The 26,681-nt window shown below is 39.3% G+C and overlaps 1 protein-coding gene across 1 annotated transcript; it reads right to left on the reverse strand.

The window, feature by feature from the left end:
• Positions 1–14,539: 14,539 nt before the first annotated feature.
• On the reverse strand, positions 14,540–24,245 carry LOC142138578 (glutathione S-transferase 3, mitochondrial-like). The gene is made up of 4 exons (XM_075195351.1): positions 23,986–24,245; positions 20,270–20,392; positions 16,833–16,905; positions 14,540–14,711 (listed from the first exon to the last, which is right to left on the reverse strand). The coding sequence occupies exons 1-4, from the start codon at positions 24,118–24,120 to the stop codon at positions 14,611–14,613; spliced, it is 432 nt and encodes a 143-aa protein (XP_075051452.1). The 5' UTR covers positions 24,121–24,245; the 3' UTR covers positions 14,540–14,610.
• Between the last annotated feature and the right edge of the window lie 2,436 nt (positions 24,246–26,681).

Genomic DNA, 26,681 nt, shown 5'->3' on the forward strand with positions numbered 1-26,681 from the left:
ATTTAAGGCAATGAGGTCTGCTGCCTCATTGCCGGTTATAGCGTTCTGTCCTCAGTTCTGCTGCCTACTTGTGCTATCCATTTTGGTTCCTGCTACCTTGGATTTGACTACCCGTGTTTTGACCCCTGCTTGTTACTGGACCTGTGACCCTTCTCTTCTGACCTTGACCTTTTGCCTGGAATTCGGATTTTGCTTCTCTGCCTGTGAGTTTGACCCTTTGCTTGCCCTTGGATATTGCATCTGTGCCTGTGACCTTTTGACCTAGGATTCTTCTTATACTACATTCCACCAATCACTCCACTTCTGGGAACTCCTTTAAGTCAGTATACGTTACTCGACCCTCGGTCGGCCCGCAGCCCAGTCTGTCCCCACCACTAGGGGCTCCAGCGAACACCTGGCCTTCAGAGTAGTTCCCGAGTTTCACTGTACTGACTTGGGAGTTCCTAACATAGGCAAAACCATCTTGCATTGGAGGGGGAAATAAATTTAAAATGTGGGGACAGATTCATAGTTGGGGTAGGACATGTCCTAGATCAACTTTAAATTTCAGTGTAATATTAAAGCTATCAAGTATTTGTGTGCTAGATGAAAAAACAGCCAGTATTTGACTTATGTGCAAAATAATAAACTAATTTGCACCCCTTTCATTGTAACATGGTTTGTCCCAGAGAACATTTAATCCTTTTTTGCCTTAATGACTCAGGCCCTTTGTCTCCAGTTGGGGTCCCTTGCGATGGTGATTTACGTAGGAAATATCTAGTGGCCTCTGCTGGATCCTCAAAGAACAGGGTCTTTCCATTTTTTACTACTCTAAGTTTGGCTGGGAAGAGTAAAGCAAAACGTTTATTGTTGTCTATCAAGTGTTTACATACAGCTGAGAACTCCTTGTGTTTTTGTGACACTATGACTGAGAAATCCTGAAATATTAAAATTTTTGTTCCTTCAATGATCAGTGACCCCTGTTTTCTATATGCCCCAAGAATCAATTCTTTTGCTCTATAATCTAGAAATCGGGCTATAATTGGGCGAGGTCTGGGTTTGTCTCCCTCTCTCTTTTGACCAATTCTATGCGCCCTTTCAATTTGGGGTTTCTCCATTGTTTCCTCGAGTTCTAGCGCCAAAGGAATCAGAAAGCTTAAGTAGTGGGTAAGTTATTGACCTTTAATTGTCTCTGGGATACCTATGAATCGGAGATTGTTTCTCCGGTTCCTGTTCTCCTGGTCATTAATCTTATCCATTAGTTGTTGTAAAATTTGAGTGTGACCTTCCACCTTGCCCTCTAACGTTTGGTTTTTATCTTCTACATCACTAGTACGTTGTTCTAACTCGGCAATGCGAGTTGTATTAGCCGCAATAGTAGATAGAACACTCTCAACTGTATTATGCAGAGCCTGAAACTTTTCATCAATTTGAGGCATAAATATGGCCGAGAATTCCATTGCCGATATGGAGGGAGAGGTGCTCTGCGATAAGGCCCCTGTGGGGTCAGAATTATTTGATTGGGCAGTGTCTGACGGTGAGGGTTATGGGGGAGAGGGGACAGGTTTGTTAGTTTGTGTTTTTGGTTTTCCCATTGTGGAAAGGGAAGCTTTGGGTGCACTTGTCCCTGTTTTTTGTTTATGTAAGTATCTTTCCATGGGATGAACAAAATATCTAGAAAAGGAAAGCCCCCGTTAAGGTGGTGTGCCTAGGTTGTCAATTTTCAGATAAAAGTTTACATTTACTTCTCCCCTTAAATGGTTACATTTACATTTCTTTGAATAAATGAGTCACTTGATAAAGCTATATTACCTTTTAGCATAGAAATTTACATTGCCTTCTCTTGTCAAGAGGCTACATGAGAGGTAACATTTATATTATTTAGTTAAACAATAGGTATACATAGGTTTTTGTTTCAATTTTTTAGCTTTCAGGTTGTACAGTTGCTCATATAATTAAAACACCATATACTGATTTAAGATTATTTGGCAACTATTGCCACTAGGTGGCAGTAGATTCACAGTTTATATAGATTATAACCTGTTTAAGACTGCTTTATAAAAATTTATCACGTTCAGTATCAGTATCAGTATAAAACTTAGCAGTTATGCAAGATATTACAACTTTACAATCAAGTAAAACTTTTCTGAATCATATACAGTCGATTGCCCACAATAAACCTGGACCTGATTATCCGGGACTCAGCCAGAGGGTGCAGAAGTGTTCAGCTTCTCCAGCTTGCACTAACAATACTCCTCTCCGGTAAACGAGTGTGCCAGGTGGTATTAGACTATTAGGCAAGTTTATTGCAGGTATATCTTTGCTGCTACAGTGTTATGCACAGTCCGTTGTGCTTGCTCCTTAGAAGTTGTCTGCTGCCTCACCGCCGGCCACCGCTCCTAGGATCTCACTCCTCGTAGCTGCCGCTCGATCTCCACCGCTAGGTCCAAATCCTCCTACACCTGACCCAGTTACAGCACCTCCCGCCTTGTTCTCTCTCCCAGGCTGGTCTCTTCTCGTCGGGTGCCTCACTCGTTGCTGCAGCCTATTATCCGCTGCCAAAGCCAAATCCGTTGGCTCAGAGCCCAGGCAGGTGTCAGCGCTTTCAGGCTTTATGGTTGGGGCGCTGATATGTTCCGCTGGGATGGTTGAATAGGTGTATGGGCGTCTTTTACTTCAATTTAGCCTGCCTGGGGAGATACAACATTCTTCCCCATTAGAACTGTATGCACAGAAGCAGGGCAGGGGGTTTCGCGCCAAACCCTCCAGATGTCTCTGCCTCGTGGGTGGGAAGTTAGCGTGGCTCGTTCTCAGAGCCTGACTCCGGGGATGTCGCACAGGTGAACTCCTTGAGTCCAACCCGGTCCTGTGCACTTCTAAGCTTAAATTCAGCCAAGTCCCGTTGTTTTTGGAGTGCAACAAACCATTGATGTGAATGGATGGTGATCTCTTGTACGGAGCTCGTCTAAAAAGCGGCCATTCCAGATGCCCCGCCCACCGGAAGTCATGAGTACACTTTTAAGCCTCATGCTTGTCAGGATACCAGGCTTATGTATAGCTCTTTCGCCTCCCAGACTAGTTGGTTTAGATGTAGGCAACCTTATGTGCTGAGGCCACTTGGTACCCTTCGGGGTTCAAAATCAAACATATAACAACACACCATAACCATCCAACAGTATATGAACAAATGTTACATTACCAGATGAGAGGGGGTGGCATGTGGGCTTAATCTTAATTTGTAATTTCCAGCAACCTGATCTTGACACAATGCTATTGATACGCCAGTCATCATCTTGATGATGAAGACTTGTTGTAAATGTAGTTTTTTAAAAAAACAGGACCCCCTCCCCCCAAGTTGATGCTTGCACCAATACTCAAAGCTAGGGTTTGCTGGGACCTGTAGTGCACCTGCAAAAAAAGAAACTGAATAAACAATTTAATCTTCTTTACCCTACACCAGCTGCCCCAGGCATGTTTGGGAAGAGCCTTAGTGATTTCATCACAGACCTGTTTTCTTCTAGGGAGGGGAGGGCAGGGTTTGCGGGCCCGATTTCCCTAGTGAATTCAACTTTGTGCTAAACAGGCTAGGACTGGCTGACATTATGATAGGGGGCCCCACATTGCTGGTTTTCTTCATATAATATCACTAGCCCAGCCTGTCATATTCTTGTGCTGTTAGCTCTTTTTCTGGGAGGCCCTACACTTTGTCATGCCAAATTTTACGCTACCTGCCTTGACTATAAGTGCTGGTGCTATTAACACTTTGGGTGGGGGGCATGCCTGTTTTTAATGTTATTTAACACTTTTTTGTTTACACACTGCAAAGGTCTGTGGTGATGGACCTAAATGTACGCTACGTAACTTGGCATAAGTTCAACTCAGCTTCAAGCCCTATGTCTTAAAATTAATTTCACATAACATAACAGGAGATCAAACACCCATCCTCTGATTATTTCTTGTTTGGAATAGTTTTCTCTTTCAACTTATACTTGTCTAAATTCCCTATTAACACCACCACCATTCAGGAACTGAGGTATAATTATTAACTGAATACAAAAGAAAGAAAGAAAGAAATGTGTCAATTGGGGTACTCTGGGATGTTTGTTTATTAAAACTTAATTCTTTAATAGAGTTCTTTACAATATAAGTATACCCTGTTTCCTGAATAATAAGAATAAAAATCAATGTGAAAAGTCAGGTGATTGTACTTATATTGTGCAAATAAAGTGCTATAAAAAATTGCAGTATAACCGCAATAGCTTTGCTTTCTTCAATAAACACTTATATTTGTGTGATAATATCTTCGCTTGCAAATCAATCTTCATTGTTTAATAAAACTATTAACTTCTATTGGTATGCATTAAAATAGCAAATAAGGGTGTTTAATAACAATTAGCAAAATATTAACACTGTTAATGGAAAATGAAAACCAAAGATATTGACTGTTAAAACTAGCAGGACACACTGCTAGAACGCGCCGCATGGCCCAATCCTGTATAAACACAGATATATCTGTGAATCTTTGTCAATAGAATGAAAATTGCCTTCTCCTTACAACTTTGGGCAAAATGACATTTTCACTTATCGGGAGAATCCTACTCCCAAAGATAAATATAGCGAGTTATATAGGTAATACAAAAATAAATAAATATGCCCAGTCAGATGTATTATAAGGGATAAAGAGATCCTCAATGCTAACCCTTTAATCCAATATTTCTTAATATACTAGTAAATGTTGACTCTGGTAAATGCACCCCCATCAATATAAATGAGTGCATTTTAGTACAACCCGCAACATATGTATGGAAGGTTCACAGCTACATAGGAAGCCCTTATTGTTCTCAGGTGATAAATTAACTCTCATATGTTAATCATTTATTCTCTATATCCAGTGTATTATCACAGAGACCTTCCTAATAAACTGTGATAAAGGTAAACCTTGATAAAGCCTGCAATAGCGAAATGCGCGTCGGCACACACGCGCCGCCAGCTCTCTGTTAATAGTACCTGCAATTTAGATTTTGAGATGTAACAATTCACTAGTTAGGAAGCCTTAAGAGATCACAGTTTATTAGGAAGGCCTCTGTGATAATACACTAGGTATAGAGAATTATAGAGAAGCAACTTTCATTCTATTGACAAAGATTCACAGATATATCTGTGTTTAAACAGGATTGGGACGTGCGGCGCGTTCTAGCAGTGCTTCCTGCTAGTTTTAACGGTCAATATTTTTGTTTTTCATTTTCCATTAACAGTTTTAATATTTCGCTAATTGTTATTAAACACCCTTAATTGCTATTTTAATGCATACCAATAATAGTTAATAGAAGTTTTATTAAATTGGGTCAGAGTGCCCCATTTACACATTCTCCCCTTTTTTCTTCCTCTGTATGTTTATGAATTTGAATGTGTGGGTGCACCACTCCCAGATCAATGATTAAATATCAGGAGATATAATATTAATTTTTATATAATTGTTATTATTTTTCTGGGAGCTTGAGGATCCACCTGGTGCGGTATTTCTTTCTTTCTGAGTCTTCATTGTTATCAGCTACTATAAATGCAGCCTATTCCACAGTGTTAGAACAGACCATTGAATAGCCACTTTTCATATGTTTGTAAATCAGAATATTATAATGATTATTGACATACAATATATTACTATTTCAAGTGATTTATATAGAAGATACCATATAGGTGTTAGGAACCCCTCCAGCCGGCACAACACAACCCGGAATCTACTCTGCCAGTCAGGTGTTCACTGGAGCCCCTGATGGTGGGGACAGACTGGGCCACAGACTGACAGAGGGTCGTGAAGTGTGTACCGGCTGGGGAGAACCCAGGCAAGCAGAGTGAGGTCCACGCAGAGTTCAAGGTCCGGCAGCAGACAACGGTATCAGTAAATAAACTGAGGTCAGGGGTCACAGGCAGATAGCAGAAACGGTAAACAGGCCAGGGATCAGGGTCACAGGATACACAAGCAAAGTCCAATTCAAGCCAAAGGTCATACAAGGGAAATCAGTAGCGGTATCAGAATACAGGAACAGGAACAAACAGGTTAGCAGACTGGAGCACAGAAGCTATAACCGGCAATGAGGCAGCAGACCTCATTGCCTTAAATACACAGCTGACCCAATAAGAACTTACATGCACCCCTGCAGACTAATGAGCCATATGGCTCCAGACCAATCAGGGCTGGTCCCTGATAGATTAACACAGATGCAGGCTAATGCCTGTAACTATCAGTCCCTTTAATTAGCCCCCAGGCTGTGTCCTTTTTTGCGCATGCGCCCGGCTTCCAACACCGCCAGGACGCAGCGCTACCTGACAGGCGTCCGGGCGTTGCCTTGGTGACGGCCGGGTGGGAAGGGGAAGTGACGTCCCGGTCGTCACGCTGGGGCCGACAGGAAGCGAGCTGCGGCGGCTGTGAGTACCGCCGCGGCTCGTGACAATAGGTACCATATGGTCGTTACAGGATCCCAGCTACAATTGTAGCTGAATCGGTTGTAACAAATGTAAATATTTAAGTTTCATATTCCATTTGTTTATTATTCCATTCATACATCATCTGTTTAATTCCCCAATAAGTAAACAGTTATATAGTATTAAGTTCAATTAAATCAATGAACGATTTAATGGTATGCTGTATATTTTATAGATCAGGCATCCTAGAGTGATGGTAGGCTTCACTCTGATGCAACAATTCCCTGATGATAGGGTTAAATAGCCCATTCAGCCTGATTACTCTCATGAGAGTTAGAGTATATATCTATGGATGTTGCTCACTGATCCCTCTATCCCGTCTGGACTAGAATTTGGAAAATCCTATCACTCCATAGTTCCCTCTGTTACCTTTCTATGTATTGTTTGCAATAAAGATTCTCCAATGCGATCGCTGTGGTTTTATTAGCAAAGTACTACATGACAAAGTTTGGCATGCATACACTTGCGCTGTTAGCACTAGCATAAGCTTCTATCAGAACGCTCTGGTTTCTAAAGCCAGAGGTGAACCATTTATACACTGTACATTTGTAAAAACAACTGTGACATCACAAAGATACACAGTTACATTATTAAGGTCCACATTCATAGGTCGATGGGTCATGACCTCCTAAGAATTCGACGTGCCATTGGTTGATTCCTTTGGTCTTTGTTCCTTGAAGTGGTCCGGTGTCCTTCCTCAGGCTCCAACTTCTACACCTGTATAAACTGGTTCTTTTATGACCTCTCTGTACTTGATATTTGGTATATGAAAAGTGATATTATTTATTGCAATGTGCGAATGCTACACAAATAATACGGAGATGTTCTCATGCAATTGTGAACAGAATGATACCAAACTCGATGTAATTTATAAGTTGGAAGAATTAGCTCTTCACCACTTTATATTAAAAGATAGAAAATAGGTTAAATATATTATATATATATTGAATGTTGCTATGACAATAATTACATTGAGTATTCATCGCATCGCAACCGATTGGAGTGTACAGAAATTATTGATTACCGCCTTCATCCAATTATTAAACTTCAACACCTCAAAACTGTCCCTTGTCTAAATGTTTCGCTGGTGAAATAGGGAGCTATTGATTAGGCAGCATAGTGGAGATAGAAATTGCAAACAAAATAATAACGCCAACATGCGTTTCGCTAAATACAGCTTTGTTAAGGAAAGCCAGGGAATCATTCTAATTGGCCTTTAATATTGTAATGGGCAATCCCCCATGTTCACGTCACACCTATTATCCAATTGACTCTTTGTTAGAGCCGTGTACGATTGACAGTGGCAACTACCAATCATGATCTCCAAGCAACTCTTAGTCCCGACTCCCTCATCTTATTGGTTAAGGTGGGCTAGTTGAACTTATTCTGCTTTTCAGTAATAAAGTTACCTATTAAGGGAAAAGTGATCCCTAACATATGTGATCATAATCAAAGGAAATAAACAAAAGTTTGAGTCGCCTGTTATATATGTCTTCCAAATAAGTAGGTCTAATTAAATTACATTTATATATTATATATATTATCTTTAAAGAGCATCCCCGATTATAGCTGATTGACCAAAAATAATTTATCAATTAATAGTATATGAAACAGTTTGATCATTCCATCAATCCATGTAAATTGGTTAAGAATAATGATGATATAGCCCAGTGACGGGCAAACTTTTTCAGGAGCTGGCCAAATAAAAAAGAAAAACTTTAGGCGTGCCAATATAATTTATTAAAAAAACTCAAATATCGAAATATATAATACAAATGTTTTGAATGGGACGGGAGGGTGTTATATAGCAGTGTTACCTCTATAAGTGCAGTGATCGTACAGACACAGCACTTATTTCAGCAGGTTGTTGCAGATCCGTCTTTCTGGTGAGCCACTAACTGACAACACAGCAGCCAATCGAAATCCGCCTTAGTATATGGCCCATCCCATCTCTTCTCACATGACTTTCAGCCATTAGGGGGCGGGCAGGTGTTTGAGTGATTGACATACGAAGTGTCCTTTTAGGAAGGAGGATGAAGTGTAATGGAGGAAATAGCTGGGAAGACATAAAAATGAAGGTTCTGACACACAGGGTCGGCCCTAATAATTTTATGCATATTTTAATAAAAAAAAATTAAAATATTGGCGGGCCTGATAGAACCTCTAAGTGGGCCGGATCTGGCCCGCGGGCCGTAGTTTGCCCATCACTGATATAGACTATCAGATGATCAATAAATCATATTACTATTGGTAAGAATAAATTAATATTGTTAATATGATAATTAAAATAGAAAGTGATAAAAACTGAGCAAACTTAGTAAAAACTATGAAAATACAAGTAATAAACCTAAAATTCATAAGCAATTGTGAATAAAAATATCATTGATTAATTGCACAATATATATAAAATGATTAAATTAGTGATTATGATAAACAATAGTGCTGTGTTATTAATCGGAAAACTAAACATATATACAATATGTGATTATATAGAAAATACTGTTGCTGTGTTTTTGTCAGTGATAATAGTGAAGATATTTAACAATAATCCCTATTTAGATGGTCATTACAACATTACTTGGTAACATTTTTAAAAATTTGTTGGTTTATTTATTAATTCCTCTGGATAAAATCCTGTCATAGCAAGTTTAATAATTATCAACGAATCATACATAAACATTATCAGTAAAGCAGTGATTATATCATTGGTCAGTCTAATACCCTAAGAAGATTATTATTATTATTATTAATATTATTATTTATTTATTTATAAGGTGCCACAGATTCCGTAGCGCCGGATACAGAAGCAAGTAACAAATAGATGAGGTAATACATGTAAGTAGCGCAGATGAGTGTGAGTAATGCTATGGGGACTCACACAGTGTGCAGCCAAAGATATGACAGGACAGACAAGGGACAGGAAACAGACGTGGGACAATAGGTAGAGAGGACCCTGCCCGCGAATGTTTACATTCTAAAGGGAGGGGTGGTGAGAGACAGTAAGACCAACTGGGTGAAAAATGGAGAGGGCAGACGAGGAAGAGAAGGTGATGGATAGAATGGTTAGGAAGTGGTAGGATAGACAAGCTTGTAAAGGTGAGTTTTGAGTGAACATTTGAAGGACTGAAGGTTGGGGGACAGTCGAGTGAGATGGGGTAGGAAGTTTCAAAGATCAAGGGCAGCATGGCAGAAGTCTTGGGAGGCGGGCATGAGAGGAGGTAATTTGACGTGATTTGAGGCGGAAGTCAGAGGCGGAGCGAAGTGACCATGTAGTTATGTACCTCGAGACAAGGTCAGAGGGGGGAGAAGTGTTAGTAAAGGTTTTGTAAGTGAGGATAAGGAGCTTGAACTGAATTCTGAAATGGATCGAGAGCCAATGAAGGGATTTACGCAGAGGAGAAGCGGAAGAGGTGTGGTAGGAGAGGAAGATGAGCCTAGCTGTAGCATTCTGTATGGATTGAAGGTCAGAAGTGCGAGACAAGGCCATTGAGAAGGAAGTGAGAAGGAGGTTGCAATAGTCGAGACGAGAATTGGTGAAAGGACCAGGATTTTGGTTGCTTCCTGAGAGGAAGGGACGGATGTTCATAATGTTACGGAGGCAGAAGTGGCAGGATTTGGTAAGGGACTGGATATAAGGGTTAAAGCTTGGGGCTGAGTCAAGGGTGACTTCAAGGCATTGGGCTTGGGTGACAGGTGTAATGTAACCCTCCTGTGTTCACCAAGAACCATCGCAAGGCGGGATGGGCTTTGCTGCGGAGGGCTCACAGGTCGCGATCCACTAGTCTGCCTCTACTGTGAAAGAGGGGTAACTGATGACCAATGGAAGGTACAAAAGAGTAGTCAGACAAGCAGTTCCGGTACACAAACTGGCAGGTAAGAGCAGAATCAGCAGGCATAGACAGAGTCAGGACAAGCCGGAGTGTGGTACACAATCAGGTAATGGAGAACCGAATCAGCAGGCCGAAGTCAGGAAGGAACTGGTACACAGAAATCAATCAGAATACAGGCTCAGCACAAGGGCAGGAGTCAGGATACCTGGCAGCGCCGTCACGATGCAGGGTGCGAGGACTGTGCTGGAGCGAGGAAAGGTAAGTGTAACAATATGAGAAAGAGTGATGTTGTCAACCAAGAGGGAGATATTGGGAGGGATAGCAACATTGGCATGAAGAAAAATTATTAGGTTGGATTTGGAGATGTGGAGTTTTAGGAAGCGCTGTGACATCCAGGTAGTTAAAAACAAACACTTATAATATCATATTCACTCACACATATAGTAGAACCTATGCAAATTTCTTGGATGTACCCTTTCGGTTCAAACAATATGTATAATTACAAGAAAGTAGATTTCAATGCCTATTTACATTTTGATAGTGCACATTATAAATTGTAGAAAACTAATATCCCCAAGGGGCAATTTATGCGCTTTAGGAGGAATTGTTCAATGAGAGGACTCTTTGACACACAAGTCCAAAATATAGTGGACCAGTTTCACAATAGAGGGTACCCAGTGGACGTTGTTGACTTTCAAGGGAAGCATGGTGGCTCAGTGGTTAGCACTTTTGCCTCACAGTGCTGGGGTCATGAGTTTGATTCTTGAACAGCGCCTTATTTGTGTGGAGTTATGTTCTCCCTGTGTTTACGTGATGTGAATGACAAATATTCTCTGTACAGAGCTGCGGACTTGGTGGCGCTATATAAATAAATGGTGATGATGATGAAGTGCGGGATATGGATAGACATAGTTTATGTGATTGCAATAAATAATACATTGGCAGGACTACCAGACCACTAAAATATCGTTTTACAGAACATCATAGGAACATTAGTAAGGTACATACTAGTAGTGTCTCCTGCCACATTGTATTATTCTATCAAGGTGACCCCAGTAGTCTGGAGTGGAACAGATACCAAGCACCCAAAGAGCAGGGGACATATTAAAAGATATGCAAGCAAGAAGTAGCCTGGATGTTTAATTTAAATTCTCTCTATCCAGATGGTTTAAGCAAAGCATTAGAATTATAAAGATAAAGATCTTGCACATACAATCCTCAGTTTGTTGTTTATTTTATTATGTGTACTTGGGCTCAGGATGGCGATTAAGATTATGTCAATGAGTGTCCGATATTAGCTACAATGTACATTATGAAGGTGAAAGAATTTCTCTCAGACCATTTGCATATTCAGATGATGCCTATATGATTTTGTTATGTTTTTCTCTGGGAATGGAACGTTCCTCCAGGGTATATATTTCTATTGGTATTGAAGCAATATCTGTACTGTCACTGTGTTGAAATGTATTTGGAGGGTTAATCACTAACATGTAGCAACAGCTCTTAACAAAATTCCATTCGTATGGAAGATTGTATACTTTAGCCATTAGTATTTCCACAAGGCTTACGGCACAAGGCTTTTTAGGGAGCGTAAAAAAAATTGGAGGATGCAGAATTGTGACAGAATGGTATAAACTAAAATTAATTTTAAAATATAAGAGTATAATTGTTCTCCAAAGTAAAAAAAATAAATATAAAAAATCTAGTCAGGTTTTAATCTTTTGTCTTCCCATGGTACAGGCTTAATCAATGAGTCATGAGAGACAAAGATGGCGAGAGGCACAGGCATGACAGCCTTCTCCCCCTCAGAAGCGCTCGCTCATGCTTCCATTCTGCAACAGTTCTGATTTAATGAAAATGAAATGGGTGATTCCTGTGATCCTTTTTAAAAAGCCTAGTGGAGCTGTGGGATATATTTACTAAACTGCAGGTTTGAAAAAGTAGAGATATTGCCTATAGCAACCAATCAGATTCTTGTTATCATTTATGTAGCATATTCCACAAATTGACAGCTAGAATCTGATTGGCTGCTATAGGCAACATCTACACTCTTTCAAACCTGCAGTTTATTAAATATTCCCGAGTATCTTAAAAAAAACTTGGGGGGCGGGGGGGCGGATAGTTGGTTGAACGAAGCTATATTTTAAATTAAGATTTAGTTCATTTTTACCTGCCGCATATTAGCCTGGCATGGAAGTTGTTACGAGCATACTTTGGTTTCTTTCATTCACTATGTATTGCTGTTGAATTATGTATAAAAGGTGTGGCAGACTGGCTGATAGTCAGGCAGGAGTCTGCCATTAGTAAATCCATAAATATATTTATGAGATGAACATTTCACCTGTTATCAACCATTTCTCGTAAGGTTCTGGATCTATATTTAAATATATTGGCTATTGTATAGCCCATATATGTACAGACATTACCTGGCAACTATCTACACATGTTCAAGGATTGGCCAGATGTTACTGACCAACTATCAGGGATTTGGCGACTAGTGGTCATGTGCTTTAGATCACATGACTGTGAAGATTTCTCCATACAAGCATGGATGGGAGAAATAAGGCATTTAAGCTATGTATATTAATATTAGACGTTTATCTATTGGTATTGTTATTAGGACTGACTCCTTTTAAGATTTATTGCTTTTTATACAACTTTAGAGTAGTTATACGACTTGTAGATCATTGACTGCACAGCTGCAGGTTGTGCTACACTAATTACTGTGATTATATACTGTATATGCATACATTTTGTTATGGGGACCATTTCTCTGATGAAGTTGCCCAGTGTTTATGAAATGCATTAAGACCTACCCTGTGGCCTAAGAACTTAATTTGAACCAATCTCCTTGTGAACTTATTTTTATTCCCTTCAAACGAATTTGACCATTATAAGAGATTTTATGCCTTTGCATAGACGTGCATTGGGAAGACTTCTCTCTAATGCGGAACCTATACAGGTGGAGAAATGGACTTGGCTTTGAAACCACAAATACCCAATTAAACTACTATCCTTTGTTACTGCTTATTTGAGAGTTACATTACCTTGTAAGTTGTCAACAAAGGGGAGAATTCAACTGCTGACATTTTTCTGCACACATTGTCAGCAACTACGGTAGAAATCTCCACTCATTAATCCTCGCACCTCTGTGGGGTGCAAGAAAAAATTAGCGTAGATTTCTGCCAAATCTCTGCCGCAAAGTGTCTCATGGACGTTCCGGAGACACTTTGCAGCTAATTGAATTTCCCCCAAAGAGTGCACTAAGGAATCCACCCAATAATTGCCTTGGAATATTTTTATACCAGCAATTAATATTGTGCACTTGTTATGTGTTGATTTCCAATATGATTGCTCTAGTAATAAAAGAACAGCATCTGTAATTTTATACTGAATAGAAAGGCCTGACCTTTGTTAAGGTTGATCATCTGCAGAGCTTGTTGTGCTTCAAGTGTGTAGTTGAGTAGTGGTTCATGATGCATGAACAACATACAGGTCTTTGTGAAATTTTGATTTGGCGATTTTTATGAGGTGTATGTTATGAAATAATAAATTGGTCATATATATTTTACACCCAGTAATCTACAAGTACCTAATTTTGGACTTGACCCGGAGATCAAGCACTGTGTACTTGTAGGTTTTTAAAATATTAATAAATTATATATATATATATATATATATATATATATATATTTATTATGTAGAGGAGATAAAGTTGCTGCTACTAGGATTCTACTTGAGTTTAAAATATTTTTTCATATTTTTAGTACCATATATAGTGATTTCTCCTTAATTTGCTGGCTCATAGATTTCAGAAAACCTTACCCACACCTGTTATAAACTAAAAGCAAGGTAAAAGAAGCAAAGTGTAAATAACAATTTCAAACCATATGCTTTTCTCAGTTTCTTGCCTCATTTGTTACAAATAATTTCGATAAGTGGAAACACAAGAAGAGTAATTTACTAACCACAACAAATTATCTGTGTGCAAGTGTTCCTAGGGCATTTTAAGATGTACACACACTACTTAAGTCTTCTGAAAGACCCTCATGATATGTGTGCCTAGATTTGCAAATAAACCTGAAAACTTGCATGGACTATCTTTATAAGAAGTCAAGTTGTGCGTCCTAGGCTCACACAGTTAGGATTATACAGGGTTCCATGCAAAAAAGAGACACTGTACTGTTTAACAATCGGATATTATAATAAAAGCATTTTACGGTAAGAAATCGCAGAAGACAACACTATGACATGGAAGCAAATGCATTTTTTTATTCAATGTGACAAACAAGAGCTTGATACATAAATAAACTTCTCATTAAACAATGTGGAGAAGTTGCAGGGCAGCTGTAATAGACAAAATGAGAACGCCAAGCAGCCCAATGTAGCCATAAGTTCCTCTCATCCTCTTTTGTGGGTCTGCAAATAAAAAAAAAAAAAAAAAAGTTACATTGTGAGGGAAGTGTAACACAATATTTGCATCTGCACTTCCAATTAATCTATCTAATTAGCAAGTAAAGCAACTTTTTTTTACATTATTGTATATCAAAGGCTGCCTATTACTGAGCTGCAGACTTGTTAAGTTTCCAACATTTTTTGAGTCTCCCGCACTTGGCTGTCACCTAGTTGCGAGAATAGTCTGAAGCTTTTATAGTCTCAAGCTTTTCTCCAATCTTCCAAATATGAGACCAGGAGACCGTTGGTGAAATTCCTCTCAACCACTGTCCGCCACTTCAATGGTCAGTAGAAAAAAAGTATAGTGACACAATAAATGCTGCTCTGTACCTCCCCTTTATTTACATTACTAAAGTGGTAGTTGTGCTGGGAAGCACCAAAACATCTAGACAACTCCCAGCACTGTGATTGGTGGATAGAGATCATTCATCAACCAGAGAGCTGGGAGAGTCCTGGTCCTTCCCACAAAGAGGATCGATCTGAGGAGACTTGAGTGAGACCACAAAAATGAGCAGAAGAGCACCTATTATTACCATAGATCTGGGATCAGTACTGTATTTCCACCTAAGGTTTAAAGGTCTGCGTTCTATCGCCACAAGAAATTTGGGGTTTGCAATATATAGCCAGCAGATATGTGGGGGCTATGCATTGCCTAGTCACTAAAGTTTTGGATATCTGTAATGTCTAGTTGTAGTCTCAATGGGTAATGGTCATCAGAATACTGTATGTTTATGGATCAGAAGGATGCTCTCTTTATTGGATATAAGACCTTAGAATGTTTTGCATATGGATATCGTACATGACACTAGAATGCTCTTTGTATTGTATACCGGTACCTAGAATGTCTACTGTATTGTATGTTAGTCACTAGAATACTCTGTATATTGTGCAGAACTCACTAAAAAACTCAATGGAGTTTTTTTTTTTTTTTTTAACTACTCCATGAATGAATTGTTTTCCTCTTATGACCAGGCCAATAATCACATTTTACCGATGTGTATGTTCAGAAGAAGTTACTTTTTTTCTATTTCCTAGTATACATGAGTGATTTTTTTCAGCTCACAAAGATCCCTTTTTGGTAGAAGAGTGGAATATATATTTTTTTTTTATCAGATACATATTTTATATTTACTCCTACTTATTGTGCAATATTGATCCCAACGTGTAATCAGCTAGTTCTCCCGAGTGTGGAGAGAAATAATATGCGTCATTTATACAAGGCACCATGAACAAGGGGCTGCATTTTTGTTGCATTATATTTTTTATTCTCACGTTGTGCTGTCATTGTGCATGTGTACATATAATTAATCCATGTGCACAAATTCCTAAGGGGAAAATTGAGAAGAGGCAAGGTTCAGGGTGACAAATGTTGGGCTGCTGGTACCATTTGGGAAATTTTCAGTTGACCAGTGTGATATTTGTGTATTTCTGCATGAGTATAACACAATGACTAAAGTGGTCATTTCAAGCGTGGGAAGTATTTAGGGAATAAAATCATTTGTTTGTTTTTTATCAAAAGTTATTTTTGATAAAACGGAACCAACGGAACACTCTGTGGGTTGCAAATATTTTGGTTACGGGTATTGTTACAATTATGATGCCTAGCCCAGGTTGGCTAGCATTAGGTCTGCTGTGTAATGGCCATAAGGATCTGTGAAAATGCAACCCCCCCCTAAGGAAACAAGGAAGAACCAGTCCTGTGCTGAAAGCACTAGCGCTCTTCCCATACCTCGGTGGCTGTGGGGTAATAAAGAGTTAATGGTGCACTACAGGTCCCAAGATAGGTAGATGTAGTTTATTTATGAGATGTATTAGTGTACTAAATTGTATCAATGTAGCTCATTGCAGTTATTGATGAAATTGCATGTTTAGCTTTGGAATTTACATTAATTGACCTTAAATACACTTGTATTAATAATTATTTTTTTTTCCACATACAATAAATAGACTTAGATCTAGAAAGGCTATAATAAACAATTTTGTATTTTAAAAAACCCAAAACAGAATTGTTTACAATGATATCTTTTCAGGTGACAGCTTCACACCGAACACCCTATGTTTGTTAATCTGCAAATAAATACGTACCCCCTGTATAGTATCCGTGGGCATAAGAAAAACGGCTCGTCACCCAGATTACTCCAAGAACAGATGCAGAAATCTAAATAAAGAATAACAATTATATTTTGTACAACTGATGTCTATGCGTCTGCACTTTGGGCTCATTCATATGGACATTCAGCTCTTTATGAGCAGTGTCCTGTTCCAAGCAGATTGCACTTGGAGCTAAACTTGAATGCAGCATATAGATAGTTTATCTCTATATTACCAAACACAGTACACTCACACAGTATTAAACCCTTCCTCTCCACAAGGTTTTCACTCCTTTTTGACCAGACTTATTTTTTACATTTTGGTAATATGCTAGTTTCACCAACAATAACTTTTTATTCCTTAGCTACACAACTACATTTGAATTTGTATTTTTCAGGACAGATGGGTCTTTATATTAGTACCATATTAGAATATATATTATTATATTCTATGGGAAAATTGTAAAAGAAAATGGATAAAAATTGTTCCAAGATGTTTCCCATAGTTACTTTCAACCAAAAGTATTTTATAAAGGGTCTGACATTCAGTAGGTATATGTTCCAGAAACAAGGGTGGCTAAAATCTGGCTAAAAAGTAAATATTTTGCTGATATGCTTCATTTGAATGAGAGTACACTGTACTTATATGAATAATTTCTAAGCTTGCAAGTAGTGAGGGAGGTAAGGACAAGGTTGGGAAGACAAATGGAGTCTGGAGTCAATCAGGTGACTGTCTTGTGGATAACACTTGGGGATTTTAGCACAGGTGTTACATTCACACAGGATGCGTCAGGTAAAAAGTCATGGTCTCATCATGCTTGGCAAAAAGTTGAGATGATTTTTTTGTTTTGCTACAAACAATTAACTTTATTTGCAATGATTTGGTTTCTTATTTATTTTTGTAGACCTTGTACAACAGTGATAGGCAAAAGGAGGTGACATGGGAACAAACCCTCCACCTGCTACTAAGGCTCTATTCCCCACACTTTAAAAAAACCCAGAGAATAAGACTGAATAAGAGCAGCCGGCTTCCACTTCACGTGACAATATCTGTACAATACTGGGAGGTTACACAACACATTCAATTGGAGGAAGTGGGATGCAGTGTTTTCTGAACTCCTCCTTTTGCAGGCTTCGGATATGAAGGTAAGTATTTTTAGCTTCGCCCGTGAGTGAGGGTATGTTGGGAAGTGCAATTGGCATATGGGGGAGGGGGGGTGTTGAATAGCATGTGGTAGGTGGAGTGACATGTGGGGGGCATGTGAGAAGGTCTGATTGGCATGTGTGGGAGTTTTGCAGTGTTGGAGGTCTGAATGGCATGTGGTTGAAGTTTGGAGCAAGTGAGGGCATTTTGGGATGAGTGATATGGGGATGCCAATATAGTTTTGGAGCATTCTTTTTTTATTCCTGAAATTAATAGTGAAGTTTGAAGGGCAACACATGCTAACCTTAAACTATGTCATGTTGCCCATCATGAATATACAGTGAGTCTGGTAGATGTCCCCCGCACACTGTTAGATCTGGTACTATCTGTACCTAAGAGAAGCTTGTATGCTAGTTCCTAGTAGATTATAATAGTTTTAATGGCAGCGCAGATCCAATATGAAACTCCCTTATAATGTCATTGGGGACACTACCATACATGGAATTCCTTTTGACATCATCATCACGGAGCTACCCAGCCACTTTTGTATTTAGCACACTAGTGGGTATATTTACTAAACTGCGGGTTTGAAAAAGTAGAGATGTTGCCTATAGCAACCAATCAGATTCTAGTTATCATTTATTTAGTCCATTCTACAAAATGACAGCTATAATCTGATTGGTTGCTATAGGCAACATCTCCACTTTTTCAAACCCGCAGTTTACTAAATATACCCCTAGGCCTTATTAAAGTTAGAAGCAAATCTAGCTCAATTTTGCAAATTTACATTCGGACAAACCATGCAAATACAGTTTTGCTTTTGCATTGAAGGTAAATACTACTTGCTTTTGTATGCAGTCCACAAATACTGGGCAGCTTTATTTTTACACTGTGATTTAGAGTTTAGCTAGGACATCTCCTCTCCCAACTCTAAATCTGTCTACACATTTTAAATTGGGGACCCCCAGCAGCGCAGCATAGTTCTGCCAAGATGCAAAATTTCACTTTCTAGCTGGATTTACTCCTAACTCTAAAAGGAGTCCATTTGTATTCACTGTAGTGATTACTGGAGAAGCAGGGATCTAATCAATTAGTTTCTACTCCATCACCTGTCAGTGACAGGTTGAATGATGGTGGTATGCGCATTAATATGTGATTTTTTTATGATGATTTACAGAGCCAGTAGACCACAATAAGTCTTCTTGTACAATTGGCTTACAGGGTTTTTAAACTTTTATAATATATTTTTCATCCTTCTTCAGTCTTTTTTTCTACACTAGTACTTCAGTGAGGATCTTTACCTGCTCAATTCAATAGTGTCTCGATAATAATAATTATTGGGTCCCCTGCTGGCCAATCTCTATAGTCATCTCTGACAGCCAGAAGACCGGGGGGTCTGATGCAGTACTAGAAAGGGTAGTAAGCTCCTGATTGGGTAGCACAGCACCCAATCAGGAGCCGCCTGTAATTTCTGATCCTGTGTTGGATCTTCTGGTGCTGAGTAATTGTTATGGAGGCTGGACAGTAGAAATCCCTACAATTTGCACTTACTGGGAACCTCCTAATTTGAGTAAACAGTGTCCCACTGAAGGGATCACCGCTGAAGTACTAGTGCGGGAAAAGGTGTATCAAGGTAATATGTTAGGAAGGAGGAAACCCCCATTAAGTAAAAATGGAGCAAGAAATGCTACTTAAAGTGTCTTTAGAAGTTGCATATCCACAAATGTCCATATGAAGGAACCATGCATACTAACATAAGGACCAATGATCCCTATACTGCATTCAGTTGCTGCAGTCTCTGAGTATACAGAGTAACATTAGTAGAACATGATGTGTAAGCAAAGCAAAAGAGAGATGGATGTGGCCATTGGTACAGGATCTAAGATATATTTTCTTCCTTTTTTATGGCACTGTCAGGCATTTCTGTATATGAAATAAAGGACTTTGAGACTGTATTGCAGCAATCTGGACCTGAGAAGACAAGAGTAGGGCAGTGAGTGGGGTTTAATTTATTTAGCCTGGAATCTCTGCATAGCTAGATGCACACTAGCACTCATTCCCATGCAGCTCCTGCTTTGACAATACACCTGAAAAATTACCATATATGTAAATTATTATGGATATTATTTAGGAATGACAGTCTAATCTAAACACTTACAAATCAGCTGCCCGATCCAGCTTTGAACGATATATATAGCACAAGAGTCCTTGTGTAACTCACTGCTAGATTGAGCTGTTTTGCATGAATATGAAATATAAGGCCTCATTTGCCATGTGCATTTACTTACCGGAAACGCAAGTCCTGCAATGAGCTGGAAGATCAGCCACCCGGGATACACTTCCAATGTATTTTGATGTGCTCTCTGAATACAATTAAAAACATTTTCTTTGTCTGAATACATCTGTGGATACTGTAATGAGAGAAGGCAGTTAGTTACTAGATTAAAAGTCGCTGGTTGAAAAAGAGAAATACGAGTAACCGAAATGGCAAATTTACATTTATGTCTTGGTCAGGGTACCCTACAGAGAGAGTGATCAGGTATAATGGGCATAGCTGTCATTTCATGGTGTGAAGGACTGTGTGAATACAAGACCAATAACAGTTAAATATCTTGTATATCTATCACCCATTATATGCTTACATCAGGGGTAAATAACTAGTGTACAATTCAGGAGGCAGTCAGTCTAGTGTAAATCTAGTGGCCACAAGAATATTTTAAGAACCCGCGGAACATAGGCATCCACTGACATCAACAGCAATGACTCCCAAAAGTTAGACACCAGCAAACATTTTTTTAGGCACATTTACTATCTGGTTCCTGGTGTTTTCCTAGCCCTGCCTCAAGTTAAAGTGATCATTCACCTTAAAACATTCAAAAAACTGATTAGAAGTTGAAACGTTGACTTGTCCACCTAAAATGTTACTGTTTTTATATACCTATTATTACAAGGGATTTTCTAGCCAAATTGGTCTTTCCACAACATGGTAAAGTTAGCAGTCTCATGCATGACTTGCATTTTTTAAAAGTGTGTGTACATAGTAAAATGAGTTTCATAGGGAGTGTCTGACAATGACTTTTTACCTAGAATAAATACTTTGTCTCCCCTCTTATCTGTTTATGCATGTGTATGATGATTACAAGTACTAAAGGTGACTGGTGCACAGATCTGTTTTTAGATAAGTGAGAGCAGTGCTCTCAGTGGGGGTGGGGAAGGTACATTTCCAGTATTTGAGTTGGCCGCCTATAGGGATTTAATCAGTAGGTATTTTTGGGCCTAGTAAGTTCCACAAACCTAATATTTATTTTTTTTATCTTTCACACATTATCCCGGCCCCCATTGCAGTTGGAAAATGCCCCATTGCTACTCAGCATATGGCCGGTTCGCCCTGGAACCAAATTGCCCTAGGAAATTTAGCCCGGTGTGCTGAACCAGCTTGACAAAGGGATCCCTTGCATAGCCTGATGAATGATGGCTTTATGGGGTGAAGCCCCGACTCTTTGTCCCCCCGCATTAGAGGTCAGCAGCTCTGTACGTATAGCCAAGACTGCTGACCTCTAATGTGGGGGGACAAACAAAGAGATTTGCACGTCCCCAAACTCGCCTCTCCAGGTGCAGGGAGACACAAGTGCAAGTTATATTCAACTTAACATTACACTTTGTTTTGGTACATGTGCAGCAAATCAAAGCACATTTTTGTAGCCGGGTGTTTGGCTTACATACAACTATAAATCATCCCCACAATGATGTTATTGAACCACAAGTGGAACAAAATGCACCAAGGAATTACACTGCAAGTCAGTGGATTCCAAACTTTTTCAGTTCAAGGCACCCTTAGGGCCTCCATAAATTTTTCAAGGCACCCCTAAGCCAAAATAATTACCAAGTAGTCCCACGCCTTGCTTACCACTGGCCCTGGCCGAGGCACCACTGTTAGATCACTGAGGCACCCAAGGGAGCCTAGGCACACAGTTTGAGAACCACTGCACTAAGTAGTTGGTATGGCCCATTAAGCAATAACTTATTGTTTCTTTACATCATTTGTTTGCTCTGTTCCACAAGATCGAGCTAAATATAATAAGGATGCATATAAAACATCTTGAGCATGCAAATTAGGGGTACATAGTCACAGCCATTCAGCAGTCGAATACAGCTTTAACACTTAACAAAATAGTGATTAACAGATGAATATGGCAAAAACTGTTACAGCCAAATTTAACAAATTCTATAGCTACCAAAATACTTTGAATTTCGGAAAATAAAGTGCAGGGAAAAAACAACAACTGATGGAAGTTAAAATACCCATGAGTGCACCTATGTCAAGACTAGCTGACAAAATGCAGTGATCACTGATGTTACATGCATCTAGAGGGGTCATTCCAACTCATTGGAGAAAGGATGGAACCCCCGCATTGGCTGAATGGCAAGTCAGGGTCTCCAACATCATGATAAGCTTGAGGTACATCAATTCCACCTATCTAGATAAGTTTGAATCAGTGTGTGTACCCTACATAAAGCATTATGTATTTGAATGCTCAGAGATACAAATGCTGATTTTAGCAGTAGACCTAATTCCAACATAATAATGTTCCCAACAACAGTAAACTGACATGTCCAGACCAACATTAATAACAAGGTGTATATATCACATCAGGCGCTGTTGTAATACTCTCACAAGTTATTGGTATGGTCACCAAACTTTGTATTGCTATTGATTCCTACCTCACCCTCCCCTCTTTTTGTTCTGTAACCCTAATTTGTACTTTTTAATTGTAAAACTAAAATAACTTCAATTAAGGAATTTATTAAAAAAACAACACCCATGAGAATGTACTGTGACAGGGATATTATGCCAGACACAGAAAACAATTATTCCATGTAATGCCAATTAACGAACAGGCCCAGTCATGCTGGAAGGTAACAGGCTGCTCAGATCTCAATCTAATCAAACAGACACCAAAATATTTATAATCCGCAACAATTAGGTATAAAATGCTCCATGAGGCAAAGCATAGATCTATGTCAGCAGTTACTTTATAACCACAAAACACTATTATTTGCCTACTTCGTGCAAATGGCTAGATTTTACAGTGTGAGTGGCTCAGATGCCCAATAATAATTTTACTGAAATTAATTGGCCACTATCAGACATGTTGGTGCCCAGAAGATGATCACAATTGGTCTGTTTGTACAGTCATCTTCCAAACAAACTAAAAGGCCCCAGGGAACCTGTAAGAGATCAGATTACTGAAGCAGCAGGTTCAGCCAGTGTCTATGGCAATACATAATGGTTAGCTTATTAGGTCAAGTCTCAAGTGGCCTGTAAGCAAGAGTGCAACAGCTTTGCATCTTAACATGTATGTTAACATGTATGTATGTATGTAATGTATTACATTTACAAAGATAAAATGTATTCATCAGTAAGTGACATTTTCTATGACAATAGCTGCCCTAAGAAAAAAAATAATTTCATTAGTTTTGCAGTATTTCTAAATACAGTAGTGTAGTTGTTCTAAATGTATGTAAAGGTACCAGTGCACAAATGCTACACAATTGTTTACTTTCAGACACTGAAGCTTTGTTAGGATGTTATGCCATACAGAGGAGATTCAGTCGCTCCTAAACAGTACACCCAAAAACTTGGATTACTGTAGAGCTGTGGATTAATCGAGCTGAATACAATGTATTTTTATAGAAAACACAGAGCCTGTAGCTGGATTTAAAATCCATGTTAGCTGCGCGCAAATTCCAAAAGAGGGCGTAAGCATTACTGGCTGTTTCAGAATAGAGTACTGAATGTGTAGAGCGAAATAGCTGGGGGAAAAAAACATGTAAGGGTTCAGCTCCGCATTTTACAGCTGATATAAAACCTGTGCAAAGCATAAAACAACGCTATATTACATATGCACGCTGCTTATTACACTGATAAATAACCCCCATGTTTTTACGACTAATCGCATTTGCACAGAAAGGCATTGCATCGTTCACATTGAGATTACACTACCTTGACGTTGTACTTCTTCCTTGCTTTTCCCACGTTTATACCGAGGTACATAAGTAAAACATAGCTGTAAATAAAGGTCAAGATCACATATGCGAAATCCTGGGGTAGAATCTCACTTATGCTTCTGGCGGTCATCTTTAAATTGTAGATGTCTTTCTCGTGCTTTCAGATAATACAGAACACAAGCAAAAACCTGACCATATAACTCCCCTTCTAATCTGCTCTACGCTACTAACCTTTGTTCGAACTACTCTAGTACTGGTGTAATCATGACAGTGGGAGGGGCATTTCCTGGACTCCAGCCATGTATACATTATACCTCTGCGTCTAAACTACTGTGTTACAGACAGCATTGCACAATGTTTTCTTACAAGCCATATTCCATGAGTGTTAGACAAGTCACTATCTTTTTACTACGTTAAGGTTTAAACATTTCAGCTTGTCTCTTTACTTGTTTCTTTTTGTTTCCAAAGCGTCTGCACTGCAGGATTTCAGATGTATTTTCAATAAAACTAAGTTAGTTATAAATTAAATTAAAGAACTGCACCCAGAACTAGAACTTACATTCTTCCCAACTTGCAGAGCAGCAGGGTCCAGTGTCCAGTACCCCTGCATTTGTGAGGTACTATTCAACCCCAATTATAAGGTTTTGGTTCATATTTTGATCAATACATTTTAAAAGGGAATTCAATTACTAGCGAAGTCCTGCTGGATCCTCACGTGAAGAGTGTCTGTGGGATGTATGGGTAGTAAAACATTGCTGATTTTTTTTGTTTGTTTCACTTACTGTTATACTCAGAAGTGCGCACATTGAATTGCCTCCTTAGGATTTACCTAAATGCTCCACACATTTTTGTAGTTTTGAGGTCCATAATTTGGGACTGTTCTGCCAAAATCGTGACAGTTGGAAGGTTTACACCACCCCACATTTGGTTAATTCATGGCATAGGACTTAGTTTGGCTACAGTCTAGGGGAGGGCTGGCAAATTTCAGCCCGGGGGGGCAAGACTCAACTCAGCAGCCTATTTTAAAGGGAAAAAAACGCAGATGGCCCAGTGAACCAGCCCAAGTTAGCCCACTATGAGACCGGCCTGGGGCAGATGCCCCCCCTGCCCCCCAGCCCAGTCTGCCCCTGGCTACAGTAGACTTGTAGTCACTGTTCATTTAATAGCCAGCCTATCAGAGCTTCACTGTCAGTGAGGTTCTGTTTAGTGGGCTGTTAACTGAGCACTAACAGTTTGAGCCCTGTCAACTCACTGCCCAGAACCACATTCTAAGTAAAGATCCAAAAGATCATAGGCTAAGGGGAGAAGGATTATATGATGTCTCCCTTTTTCCTTATTCGCCTCTGGTTGGTCTTGTTACAATACTGTTTCACTGGAGGCCTGGCTGGAGATTCATGGAGTGCAGATTTGCCATTCCCAGTAGCAAGCCTCTTTGCCTGTGGTAGCCTACAGGAATACACTTCTCTTTACTAAGGAGCTACTAAGGATGAGTGACGATGGATAAAAACATGATTTTTAAAATAAACAGATCTTGCTGGAGATAGTCCTTCTTACACTTTAATAATAGAATTGAAGGGCGGGGAGGGTTGGCGGCATAATGAGTGAAAAGGGAAAGGCATAGTACATCAGGACTGGGGGAGAGGTGCATGCAGCAGAACCATGCAAGTCTCAACCATATATCAAACATTTAAGTAGCACAGCACTCACCTGCAGTGTATGTCATACCACATATTGTACATTTGATGTAGACAAGACTCATGAAAGGTCATGTCTCCAAGATGTTGATATGTGGGGGGTGTCGTACATCCCAGCAGTCAGGACTTTTATGCCAGCTGTTGGGAGATATGTTCCGCTCACAGCTGTGAATGGCTGCTTGTGCACTCTCACTTAGTGATGGCACCCACCATTTGTCCCGATTGAACAACATTAAAAGTTAGAAGATAAGATATACTGTTTATTCTGGAAAGAAATAGGAGAGTTGCACATTTAGGATCTGAATTAGAGTTGGACTATTTGTGGCACATAAGAATGTGACTTTTTGTTGCACTGTGCATGCGAACAACATGCATTTCCTTAGAGAGGTTGTTGAGGGGCTTTCACATGTAATTTTAGTACAATAATTGTGTGCAAGTTAACTATGCCCCTTAAAAATGCGTCCGATTTTGACTAAGACGCATCCTTAAGATACGCCTTTTAGATGCATATTTTTGTGCGGCCCATGGGCTTTGTGCAAGTTTATGAGTTGATCATAATGGAATAATTTTTGCATTGGACACATCTACATACTAGATTTAAAGTTGCACGTTCCTTAAGATATGCGTATCTCAAATACAGCTGCAGAACAGTGTAAGGACACATTTTTTTTGGCATTCATAAAAGTTACAATTTTGCATTCAATTCTAAGGGGTATATTTACTAAACTGCAGGTATGAAAAAGTGGAGAGGTTGCCTAAAGGAACCAATCAGATTGTAGTGCCTGATTCATTTAGGATCTTAACTTAAGAAACTTCTTATTTAAGTCTCCTGGACAAAACCATGTTACAATACAAGGGGTGCAAATTAATATTCTGTTTTGCACATAAGTTAAATACTGACTGTTTTTTCATGTAGCATAGTATGCTGTCTAAACGCAAAATTAAAGGCCTACAGATCTATATTTATATTAAGCTCCCTTGGGCTAAAGTGGCCAGT

The sequence above is a fragment of the Mixophyes fleayi genome, chromosome 2 (assembly GCF_038048845.1).
Source record: "Mixophyes fleayi isolate aMixFle1 chromosome 2, aMixFle1.hap1, whole genome shotgun sequence".
In the NCBI taxonomy this organism is placed as follows: domain Eukaryota; kingdom Metazoa; phylum Chordata; class Amphibia; order Anura; family Limnodynastidae; genus Mixophyes; species Mixophyes fleayi.